Here is a 12600-nt window from a genome sequence, read left to right on the forward strand (position 1 = left end):
TACAGATAGTTTCAACCAGGGACTCCCTGCTGTACGAACTAGCTATGCAGTACAGATAGTTTCAACCAGGGACTCCCTGCTGTACGAACTAGCTATGCAGTACAGATAGTTTCAACCAGGGGCTTGGGTTGGAGAGGGGCCTTCTTACTCTGCGATACACACACATACACACATTCATAAACACAGGGGCAAACTACACACGCAAACACACACAAATATACGTACACACACAATAAACCAAACAGGAGGGCGGTAAAGGAGGCAATCATGAAAGGATATCCATGGAGACAAGTTCATCTGCATTGAGAGTGTTGTTTTTGAGAGGGGAGGGGTTAGTGACTGACAGAGAGTGTTGTTTTTGAGAGGGGAGGGGTTAGTGACTGACAGTGTGTGTGTGTGTGTGTGTGTGTGTGTGTGTGTGTGTGTGTGTGTGTGTGTGTGTGCGTGCGTGCGTGCGTGCGTGCGTGCGTGCGTGCGTGCGTGCGTGCGTGCGTGCGTGCGTGCGTGCGTGCGTGCTGCGTCTGCGTGTGTGTGTATCATCTAATATGTGTGTGCTTGTGTGAAGAGGTTGTTAAGTGAATCATTGGTGATGTTTGTGTAGCTGTTTCCCACACACGAACATACCACACACACACACACACACACACACACATTACTACAGTACATTGAGTGTGTAATGAGGCAGATACATGGCAGAACAGTGCTCTGTCATGATGCATTACGCAGGTGTCAACAAAAGAATAGAAACCCATACAACACAATAACAATGCCTGGGTCTAGTCTTATGGGTCTAGAATATAGTCTGATGGGTCTAGTATCTAATCTGATGGGTATAGTATCTAATCTGAATGGTATAGTATCTAATCTGCTGGGTCTGGTATCTCATCTGAATGGTCTAGTATCTCTTCTGATGGGTATAGTATCTAATCTGCTGGGTCTGGTGTCTAGTCTGCTGGGTCTGGTGTCTAGTCTGATGGGTCTAGTATCTTACAGTCATGTGTGCATACATTCTACATATGGGTGGTCCCGGGGATCGAACCCACTACCCTGGCATTACAAGCGCCATGCTCTACCAACTGAGCTACAGAAGGACCAGGTTCTGATTTCTTTAACTTTGCACCTTCGATTGAAACTTATTAAAAACAGACGCAATCGTGATAAATCACAGTGCGTATGTTATTTTGATCTATTTACATTTCCTCCTCCCAGTATCTGCGAAATAGTATGTAAATGCCATATCTTGCATATTCCTTGAGACAAATTTATTAACTGATAAGGGCTATTTTTCACATTTGAAAGACAGTTAATAAATTGGGTTGTAGTGTTCTTACTGTGCTATGAGGTTTGCACACACTACATTTAATGCTTTAGTATATCCGGCCCAAACACTCCCTCCAAATGCTCCTGGCCCGGCCCCTCTGTCAAATTTTAGAACCCATTGTGGCCCGCGAGTCAAAAAGTTTGCCCACCTCTGGTCTAGTATGTAGTCTGATGGGTCTAGGGTCCAGTCTGATGGGTTTAGTAGCTAATCTGATGGGTCTAGAATCTTGTCTGATGGGTCTAGTCTGGTGGATCTAGTATCTAGTCTGACGGGTCTAGTCTGGTGGATCTAGTATCTAGAGTTTGATGGGTAAAGAATCTAGTCTGATGGGTCTACGATCTTGTCTGATGGGTCTAGTCTGGTGGATCTAGTATCTAGTCTGATTGGTCTAGTCTGGTGGATCTAGTATCTAGTCTGATGGGTCTAGTCTGGTGGATCTAGTATCTAGTCTGATGGGTCTAGTATCTAGCCTGATGGGTCTAGTATCTAGTCTGATGGGTAAAGAATCTAGTCTGATGGGTCTAGTATCAAGTCTGATGGGTAAAGAATCTAGTCTGATGGATCTACTGACTAGTCTGATTGGTCTAGTCTGGTGGATCTAGTATCCAGTCTGATGGGTCTAGTATGTAGTCTGATGGGTCTAGGGTCCAGTCTGATGGGTGTAGTATATATTCTGATGGGTCTAGTATCTAGTCTGATGGGTTTAGAATCTTGTCTGATGGGTCTAGTATCAAGTCTGATGGGTAAAGAATCTAGTCTGATGGGTTTAGTATCTAGCCTGATGGGTCTAGTATGAAGTCTGATGGGTGAAGAATCTAGTCTGATGGGTCTAGTATCAAGTCTGATGGGTAAAGAATCTAGTCTGATGGGTCTACGATCTTGTCTGATGGATCTACTGACTAGTCTGATTGGTCTAGTCTGGTGGATCTAGAATCTTGTCTGATGGGTCTAGTATCTAGTCTGATGGGTCTAGTATCTCATCTGAATGGTCTAGTATCTATTCTGATGGGTATAGTATCTAATCTGCTGGGTCTAGTGTCTAGTCTGATGGGTCTAGTATCTAGTCTGATGGGTCTAGTATCAAGTCTGATGGGTAAAGAATCTAATCTGATGGATCTACTGACTAGTCTGATTGGTCTAGTCTGGTGGATCTAGTATGTAGTCTGTTGGGTCTAGTATGTAGTCTGATGGGTCTAGGGTCCAGTCTGATGGGTCTAGTATATATTCTGATGGGTCTAGTATCTCATCTGAATGGTCTAGTATCTCTTCTGATGGGTATAGTATCTAATCTGCTGGGTCTGGTGTCTAGTCTGATGGGTCTAGTGTCATGTCTGATGGGTAAAGTATCTAGTCTGATGGGTCTAGTTTTGAGTCTGATGGGTCTAGTCTGGTGGATCTAGTATCTAGTCTGATGGGTCTAGTATGTAGTCTGATGGGTCTAGGGTCCAGTCTGATGGGTCTAGTATATATTCTGATGGGTCTAGTATCTAGTCTGATGGGTTTAGTATCTAATCTGATGGGTCTAGTATATAGTCTGATGGGTCTAGTATCTAGTCTGATGGGTCTAGTATCTCATCTGAATGGTCTAGTATCTCTTCTGATGGGTATAGTATCTAATCTGCTGGGTCTGGTGTCTAGTCTGATGGGTCTAGTGTCATGTCTGATGGGTAAAGTATCTAGTCTGATGGGTCTAGTTTTGAGTCTGATGGGTCTAGTATCATGTCTGATGGGTAAAGTATCTAGTCTGATGGGTCTAGTCTGATGGGTCTAGTATATAGTCTGATTTGTCTAGTATCTAGTCTGCTAATCTGATGGATCTAGAATCTTGTCTGATGGGTAAAGTATCTAGTCTGATGGGTCTAGTTTTGAGTCTGATGGGTCTAGTATCATGTCTGATGGGTAAAGTATCTAGTCTGATGGGTCTAGTCTGATGGGTCTAGTATATAGTCTGATTTGTCTAGTATCTAGTCTGCTAATCTGATGGATCTAGAATCTTGTCTGATGGGTCAAGTATCTCATCTGAATGGTCTAGTTTCTCATCTGAATGGTCTAGTATCTAGTCTGATGGGTCTAGAATCTAGTCTGATGGGTCTGGTATCTAGTCTGATGGGTCTAGTATCTAGTCTGATGGGTCAAGTATCTAGTCTGATGGGTCTAGTATCTAATCTGATGGATCTAGAATATTGTCTGAAGGGTCAAGTATCTCATCTGAATGGTCTAGTATCTTTTCTGATGGGTCTAGTATCTAGTCTGATGGGTATATTATGTAGTTTGATGGGTCTTGTATCTAGTCTGTTGGGTCTAGTCTGATGGGTCTATTATCTCATCTGATGGGTCTAGTGTGATGGGTCTAGTATCTAGTCTGATGGGTATTGTGTCTAGTTTGATGGGTCTATTATCTAGTCTGATGTGTCTAGTATCTAATCTGATGGGTCTAGCATCTAGTCTGATGGATATAGTATGATGAGTCTGGTCTGCTGGGTCTAACCGTGCAGGATGTTCAACAGACATAGATGTCATTATCAGCACCTCTTAAACAAGTTGCATTCCATTACCATTGATGCTGCAATCTATTCTACAAGCACCTCACTCAATGTGATCTATTTTTCAAGATGTGGTCTGTGATGAAAGACACCAAAGAAACAACTACTTGTCTTTTCAACACAAGATACATAACATGAAAATTGATACACAAGCCATGAGAAGCTTCCCCTTTATAGATTTTGCGGTGTGAAATTGTAATTATGACGACCATTTCTTGTGTGGCCGCATTAAATTATTGCCTAATTTATTGTAAAAAAAAAAGTATTATTGTGTTGATTGTTAGTGGGACTTTTTCGTGGCAGTTGGATTTAGCAGTGAAGGTCATCTCCATAAAAAAACAAGTACTTATAGGCCAGTTCTGAGTACGCTCCTTAGCTACAGCTGCTAAGCAATCACATGAAGAGGCCATGGGCTTTTAGCTATTGTCAGCCACCTGAGAGACTGTCTAGTCTCAAATGTACACCTGGGCCCAGATTCACAAAACAATTCTTACACAAAAGAAGTATTTTAAGATTATTTTTTTTTAAAGTTCATAAGAGAGTAAGTGCAATTCCTCAGCAATATCTTAAGATTTAATGATTTTTATACAAACTTGTGAAATATCTTCTTACAAATCTTCTTAAGATGTGTGTTGCTCGGCAACTGTTTCAACTTTCTTCTTAAGTCTATAGTTAAGGAAAAAAGTTTCAGTTAAGTTGAAATGTCTTCTTAAAGAAGGTTTGTGAATCTGGGCCCTGGTGCACCAAGATCCCCCACACATGCCTGCTTAGCTGTCAACGCTGATCACGTGTGGGAGCTCAGAAGCTCTGGTTGGATGGGGCACGTCATAATGGCAACAAAAAAATGTTTAGAATTACAGGCAATTAGCTTTTAAAATGGCAAAATATTCTCTCAGCTTCATGTCGAAATGTGTAAAATAGTAGGAAATAGCAGGAAATATAAGGGGGAGGGGGATTGCTCAGACCTTGCTGGGGACCTCGCGAAACGCCACGATTTCTGATGACTCCATTGTAGGGCCGTACATCTCTGATGACAATGGATAGCCACTCCAAAGAGAAGGTGGACCAGACATCTATAGACACAAGGACTTGAGCATATTTTTAAGCTGTCAAAGCTTTGGAAAAATAACTAATATGCTGAGCAATAGAACAAAAGAGTGATGAAGGGATCTCACAAATATGAGGGGCAACGGGGACACACACACACACACACACACACACACACACACACACACACACACACACACACACACACACACACACACACACACACACACACACACACACACACACGGCCCAGCCACTGAATGGCTTAGCCTGGTCTGCATGGGGCTACTTAATGAGACCCTGCTGCAGATGGTCTGCATGGGGCTACTTAATGAGACCCTGCTGCAGATGGCCTGCATGGGGCTACTTAATGAAACCCTGCTGCAGATGGCCTACTTAATGAGACCCTGCATGGAGGGCTACTTAATGAGACCCTGCTGCAGATGGTCTGCATGGGGCTACTTAATGAAACCCTGCTGCAGATGGCCTGCATGGAGGGCTACTTAATGAGACCCTGCATGGAGGGCTACTTAATGAAACCCTGCTGCAGATGGCCTGCATGGAGGGCTACTTAATGAGACCCTGCTGCAGATGGTCTGCATGGGGCTACTTAATGAAACCCTGCTGCAGATGGCCTGCATGGAGGGCTACTTAATGAGACCCTGCATGGAGGGCTACTTAATGAAACCCTGCTGCAGATGGCCTGCATGGAGGGCTACTTAATTTTTATTTTATTTTACCTTTATTTAACCAGGCAAGTCAGTTAAGAACATATTCTTATTTTCAATGACGGCCTGGGAACAGTGGGTTAACTGCCTGTTCAGGGGCAGAACGACAGATTTGTACCTTGTCAGCTCGGGGGTTTGAACTCGCAACCTTCCGGTTACTAGTCCAACGCTCTAACCACTAGGCTACGCTGCCGCCCCGATTAATGAGACCCTGCTGCAGATGGCCTGCATGGGGCTACTTAATGAGACCCTGCTCCAGATGGTCTGCATGGGGATACTTAATGAAATGATGAGGGTTATGTATAGGCCCCCTTGGTACTCCTTCCTGGACAATCGGGGGGCGGAAGAGAGCAATGAGCAGAGGGCTGCGGGCTGCGGGAGGCTTCCATGCAGAGACAGAGTTCAGTATGTACCTGTTCCCCAGAGGCCTCAGATCTCTGGGATAACAGGCACACACAAAGAGTCTGGCAGTCTGAGTGGAGCTTACTGAGAGCAAGAGCAGGGAGTTCCTTTACAGTATTTCAACCTGCTTGAGTTGACATTTCTAGAACTGGGACAGAAAAGGCTCTACCGACCGTATAAAAAATAAAAACAACGGATCACAGTGACCTCAAGAGGTCAAGAGTATGTGAAATCCGGAGACTGTGCTGACCGGAAACAGGCGCTGATGTACAACACGCACAGTGTACAGTCCCTTAACTCCCTGCAACTGCATCAGAGCTGAAAGAGTTTAGCTGGACAAGATGATTGATTAAGTAGCGTTCAGATCGACGTCGGACAATTGAGCGTGAGAGAAGGAGCCATTCATCAAGGCTAATGCCGGGGAGCAGGGGTAGATGAATGGAGCGGAGTATTGCTGCACAATCCCTAAACTTTTCCTTTCATTTCCTTTCCTTTCCCTTCCCTTCCCTTCCCTTCCCTTCCCTTCCCTTCCCTTCCCTTCCCTTCCCTTCCCTTCCCTTCCCTTTCTGTCACTTCACTCTTTCCAACATTAAAGGGATCCTTTTCTTCCCCCTACTCGTGCATTTTAATAAGGAGGAGGAGGAGGAGGAGGAGGAGGAGGAGGAGGAGGAGGAGAAGAAGAAGAAGAAGGATGAGGGGAAGAGGGATGAGGAGGAGGAGGCATTGTATTTCCACATCATGTATGTGTTATGTAGGAGTTTCCAGGGTGCGCTGCATTTCAATCGTGACTATCTGATGAGCTGAGGAAGACTCACCCTGGGAGGGGTTTGCTAAGACAAGCCTAGACCAGTTGACCTATCAGAGGTGAGAGATTATGGATCGGGCAATCCCCTTGAAAGCGCATAATGACTCTTCATAAGAGTGTCAGACAATGAAGAGCGAAGGGAGGTGAGGGAGGGGGAGTGGGCCCAAGGGAAGTGTGTTCCCCCAATCACATGGGATGTGGGTAACCCTGGCAACACAGAGAGAGCCTCTTGAAGGTCTCCCTGGTGACATTACAAATATACTTCCTGCTGTACTTCTCCACATTTAGGTGGACAGGGCCAGCCACATCCGAGCAGTAGATAACAGATGTCAACACTCTACAGAACTCGTATCACATACTAGAGCCTATACTGTAAGAATATATGAATGAATCATCGTACTATGCTGTACTGTAGCTAGCTGTTATCGTTAGCATTGTAGCAACTACTGAGTGTACACACTGGAAACAGAGCAGGGCACTAGAGAATCAGTACACACACACACACACACACACACACACACACACACACACACACACACACACACACACACACACACACACACACACACACACACACACACACACACACACACACACACACACACACACACACACACACACACACACACACACACACACACACACACACACACACAGACATTATTTTGAGTTGATTTCTCTATCTACTGCAGGCCAAGGGGGGAGTTGTGTATACAGGAGAAACAGATAACTCTGAGTATAAACAGTGGAAAGTCTGAATGGTGAACCAGGGACGGACCGGTGCAGGACTCAAGAGCGCAAACAGCTGAGAGCAAACATCTGGCGCCATGCATCCCTCTACTGCTGCTGCTGCAGCTAGCCATGTAGCGTTCTACTGCTGCTGCTGCAGCTAGCCATGTAGCGTTCTACTGCTGCTGCTACAGCTAGCCATGTAGCGTTCTACTGCTGCTGCTACAGCTAGCCATGTAGCGCTCTACTGCTGCTGCTACAGCTAGCCATGTAGCGTTCTACTGCTGCTGCTACAGCTAGCCATGTTGTGTGTTGTGTGTCACCTCTCTCTCACCTGTCTGTCACCTCTCTTTCACCTATCTCTCACCTCTCTCTCACCTGTCTCTCACCTGTCTCTCACCTGTCTGTCACCTGTCTCTCATCTCTCACCTCTCTCACTCTCTCACCTCTCTCTCCAGGAACTGAGAACTGCAGCCGCCCTCTCTCTTCCTTTATTTTTTTCACCTATACCTTTTCTCAGTATCTCACTTCATCTGTCTTGCTTTCTCTTTGACTCCTCTGTCATACTGTAGCGCTTTCCTCAGTTGGACCTGTCTGATATCTCACCCGGTGGGGAAGTGTCTGTCTCTATTACCTGGAGGTGATTGAGTAGTGTGTCACTGGCCACAAGCCCAGAGCCTGATAGACCAGGCAGCACTGCATGTTCCCGGGATATTCCTCCTGAGTGTTTTCCCCATATGACCTCACAAACCAGAATTACTGACACAACCAATGATCAGGCATCAGAGGGGGGACTTGAGAATACACCAGGAGACTAGCAAATACAGTCATGAATATGAACCAAGTATAGAAGATATGGTACAGTGGTTCTTGGAAACCATAGTAACTAAGCAGGTTGAACTTGTACGAGTTTTCAACCTCACCGCAAAACACACATACACACACATGCACACACACACACACACACACACACACTGCGTATGGTCCTACCGTCCTTCCTGTACAGGTTGATCTCCATTTTCCTCTCTTCCGAGCCCAGCAGTGCTTGGGCCATCTGGGCGATGGCCAACCGCTTGGTTTGAGGGCCGTACAGGAAGTTACAGGTACAGGGCTTCTGCATGATCTCTGCTCGCGAGTAGCCACACATGGCGCAGAAGCCATCGTTGCAGAATATGATGGCACAGTTCTCCACCCGGGCATTGGCGATGATGAACTTACGACCTGAGGATGAGAGGAAGAAGGAGATGAGGTAGGTAGCAGGAGAGATATAGTGTGTATGCGCATTTATGTATTGTGTTTTTTGTGTGACTAGTAGAAAATGGTGCATCCTTGACCTGATGAACAAGAGCTACATCCCCTTTGCTCAGCACCTCATGGCCATCTGAGTTTCATTAGGGAAAGGGAGTCAGTTGTACAACTAAATGCATTCAACTGAAATGTGTCTTCCACATTGCAGGGCAACCTTAATCAACATCCACATCTTCAGTAGCTGGGGAACAGTGGGTTGACTGCCTTGCTCAGGGGGAGAACAACAGATGTCTACCTTGTCAGCTCTGGGATTCAATCCAGCCACCTTTCGGTTACTGGCCCAATGCGCTAATCACTAGGCTACCTGCCTAATGCCTGGACAGTTTAAGAAAGTTAAAAACTATTTACTACATTTCTATAACTCTTTAAAATTCTGTTTGTTGAAGAGCAAAAACTATCCATAATGACCCTGGTCACCCTTGACTGCTGTAGATTCATTTACCTCAGACCATCTACAAACACATGGCCTATTACCTATACAATTAGCTGCTACACATAAACTCCTATTAACTCAGCACCGTGATTAAAACATCATGATGATGATTACTACAAGTTAACTGTAGATAGCAGGCTAGACTAACTAGACTCATTTACCAATCTAAACTATGTAAACTGACATGAGCTAATTGAGTGACTGTCAGTTAGTGACATATAACAAGAGGGAAACTGCTGATGCACAACGCCGTGTGTTCTACTATTCTGACTTTCAGCATTAAGTTGAGACCCTGACTGAGTTTTTTAAATGCTCATGGACAAATCTCTAGAATGTGTGTGTGTGTGTGTGTGTGTGTGTGTGTGTGTGTGTGTGTGTGTGTGTGTGTGTGTGTGTGTGTGTGTGTGTGTGTGTGTGTGTGTGTGTGTGTGTGTGTGTGTGTGTGTGTGTGTGTGTGTGTGTGTGTGTGTGTGTGTGTGTGTGTGTGTGTGTGTGCGTGTGTGTGTGTGACGGTGGAATTCAGTTGTCGCTGCTCCTTGCTTTTCTCTGTATCTCCGATGAGCTGTCTTGTTAAATGGGAAGCGTGGACTAATGACCGCTCAGAGTGGCTCAAAACACAGGAAGAAGGACATTGGGAGGAAGAATGTCTGCTATTCTCCTAATGAGCAGGGCACTATTTCTGCTCTGTTCAGGCGACCGTAGGATTTATAAGACAGGAGGATTTGTGAGTACTTTCTAAGAATGTGAGCTTGGGACCTTTTGAAAATTAGAAAATAGTAAGTGGTTTGTATTTGGTGGGTTGAGACAACATACAGTGGCAAGAAAAAGTATGGAAATGGTTTGGAAATACCTGGATTTCTGCATAAATGGGTCATAAAATTTGATCTGATCTTCCTCTAGGTCACAACAATTGACAAACACAGTCCGATTAAACGAACACACCAACTATTGTATTTTTCTATTGTATTCCACACGTGTGGTTCAAAATGGTAGATGGAGTCCCCATCGAGTTTTCCACTGAACACACTAACTTTATTTAGAGAATAAAGCACGCTTGTTCTAATTTCTTTATGGTATTGAAATTAGGTTTTGTATTGAACTGAAATTTGAAGATAAAAGATAATGGACCAGAGATGGATGAGAGGGAGACAGGATTGTGTTTCATTTGTCAAGCTATATCTTACTGTTATTACAGTCTCGACGAGCTTACACGGTCAGAAAAAAGGGGTTCAAAAGTGTTCTTTCCCCATAAGAGAACCCTTTTTGGTTCCAGGTAGAGCCCTGTGTGGTAAGAGTTCTACATGGAACCCCCAAAAAGTTCTACCTGAAACAGAAGGGTTCTACCTCCAGACTTGACTGCCCTTGACCAGCACAAAAACATCGTGTGGCATACTGCACTAGCATCAAATAGTGTTATGCAACTTTTCAGGGAAGTCAGGAACCAATATACACAGGCAGTTAGGAAAGCAAAGGCTTTTTCAAACAGAAATTTGCATCCTGTAGCACTAATTCCAAAAGGTTCTGGGACACTGTAAAGTCCATGGAGAATAAGAGCACCTCCTCCCAGCTGCCCACTGCACTGAGGCTAGGAAACACTGTCACCACCGATAAATCCACGATAATCGAGAATTTCAAAAAGCATTTCTCTACGGCTGGCCATGCTTTTTTTCCAACTGGCTACCCCAACCCCCGCAGCAATGTTCTGACAGAGTTACAAAATCTGGATCCCAACGAATCAGCTGGGCTAGAAAATCTCGACCCTCTCTTCCTAAAATTATCCGCTGCCATTGTTGCAACCCATATTACCAGTCTGTTCAACCTCTCTTTCGTATTGTCTGACATTCCTAAAGATTGGAAAGCCGCGGTCATCCCCTCTTCAAAGGGGGAGACACTTTAGACCCAAACTGTTACAGACCCATATCCCTCTTGCCCTGCCTTTCTAAAGTCTTCAAAAGCCAAGTGAACAAACAGATCATCGACCATTTCAAATCCCACCATACGTTCTCCGCTATGCAATCCGGTTTCCGAGCCGTGCTCAAGGTCCTAAACGATATTGCAACTGCCATCGATCAAAGACAGTACTGTGAAGCTGTCTACATCAACTTGGCCACGGCTTTTGACACTGTCAATCACCATATTCTTATCGGCAGACTCACCAGCTTTGATTTCTCTAATGACTGCCTCGCCTGGTTCACTAACTACTTCTCTGATAGAGTTCAGTGTGTCAAATCAGAGGGCCTGTTGTCCGGACCTCTGGCAGTCTCTATGGGGGTGCCACAGGGTTCAATTCTCGGGCTGACTCTTTTCTCTGTATATATCAATGATGTCGCTCTTGCTGCGGGGGATTCTTTGATCCACCTCTATGCAGACGACACCATTCTGTATACATCTGGCCCTTCTTTGTTCGCTATGTTAACAAACCTCCAAACGAGCTTCAATGCCATACAACTCTCCTTCCGTGGCCTTCCACTGCTCTTGAATGCTTGTAAAACGAAATGCATGCTCTTCAACCGGTCACTGCCCGCACCCGCCCGCCCGACTAGCATCACTACTCTGGATGGTTCGGACTTAGAATACATGGACAACTATAAATTCCTAGGTCTCTGGCTAGACTGTAAACTCTCCTTCCAGACTCATACTAAGCATCTCCAATCCAAAATTAAATCTAGAATCAGCTTCCTATTTTGCAACAAAGCCTCCTTCATTCATGCTGCAAACATATCCTCATAAAACTGACTATCCTACAAATCCTTGACTTCGGTGATGTCATTTACAAAATAGCCTCCAACAGTCTACTCAGAGAATTGGATGCAGACTATCACAGTGCCATCCGTTTTTGTCACCAAAGCCCCATATACTACCCACCATTGCGACCTGTATGCTCTCGTTGGCTGGTCCTCGCTGCAAACCCACTAGCTCCAGGTCATCTATAATTCTTTGCTAGGTAAAGCTCCGCCTCATCTCAGCTCACTGGTCACCATAGCAACACCCACTCGTAGCAAGCGCTCCAGCAGGTATATTTCACTGTTCATCCCCATAGCCAACACCTCCTTTGGCTGCCTTTCCTTCCAGTTCTCTGCTGCCAATGACTGGAACGAATTGCAAAAATAACTGAAGTTGGACACTTATCTCCCTCACTAACTTTAAGTATCAGCTGTCAGAGCAGTTTACCGGTCGCTGCAGCTGTACAGCCCATCTGTAAATAGCCCATACAACCAACTTCCTCATCCCATATTTGTTTTTCTGCTCTTTTGCACACCAGTATTTCTACTCGCATATCCTCA

General features: G+C 45.0%; 1 protein-coding gene across 1 annotated transcript in view; it reads right to left on the minus strand.

Moving 5' to 3' along the window:
- LOC123990428 (potassium voltage-gated channel subfamily H member 2-like) overlaps window positions 1-12600 on the minus strand; it is a 342223-nt gene that overhangs the window by 295915 nt on the left and 33708 nt on the right. Inside the window, exon 3 of the mRNA XM_046290973.1 lies at window positions 8566-8796. Coding sequence (XP_046146929.1) covers window positions 8566-8796 — 231 coding nt within the window. The remainder of the gene's footprint in view (window positions 1-8565; window positions 8797-12600) is intronic.

Source organism: Oncorhynchus gorbuscha, linkage group LG12 (genome assembly GCF_021184085.1).
Source record: "Oncorhynchus gorbuscha isolate QuinsamMale2020 ecotype Even-year linkage group LG12, OgorEven_v1.0, whole genome shotgun sequence".
Classification (NCBI taxonomy): domain Eukaryota; kingdom Metazoa; phylum Chordata; class Actinopteri; order Salmoniformes; family Salmonidae; genus Oncorhynchus; species Oncorhynchus gorbuscha.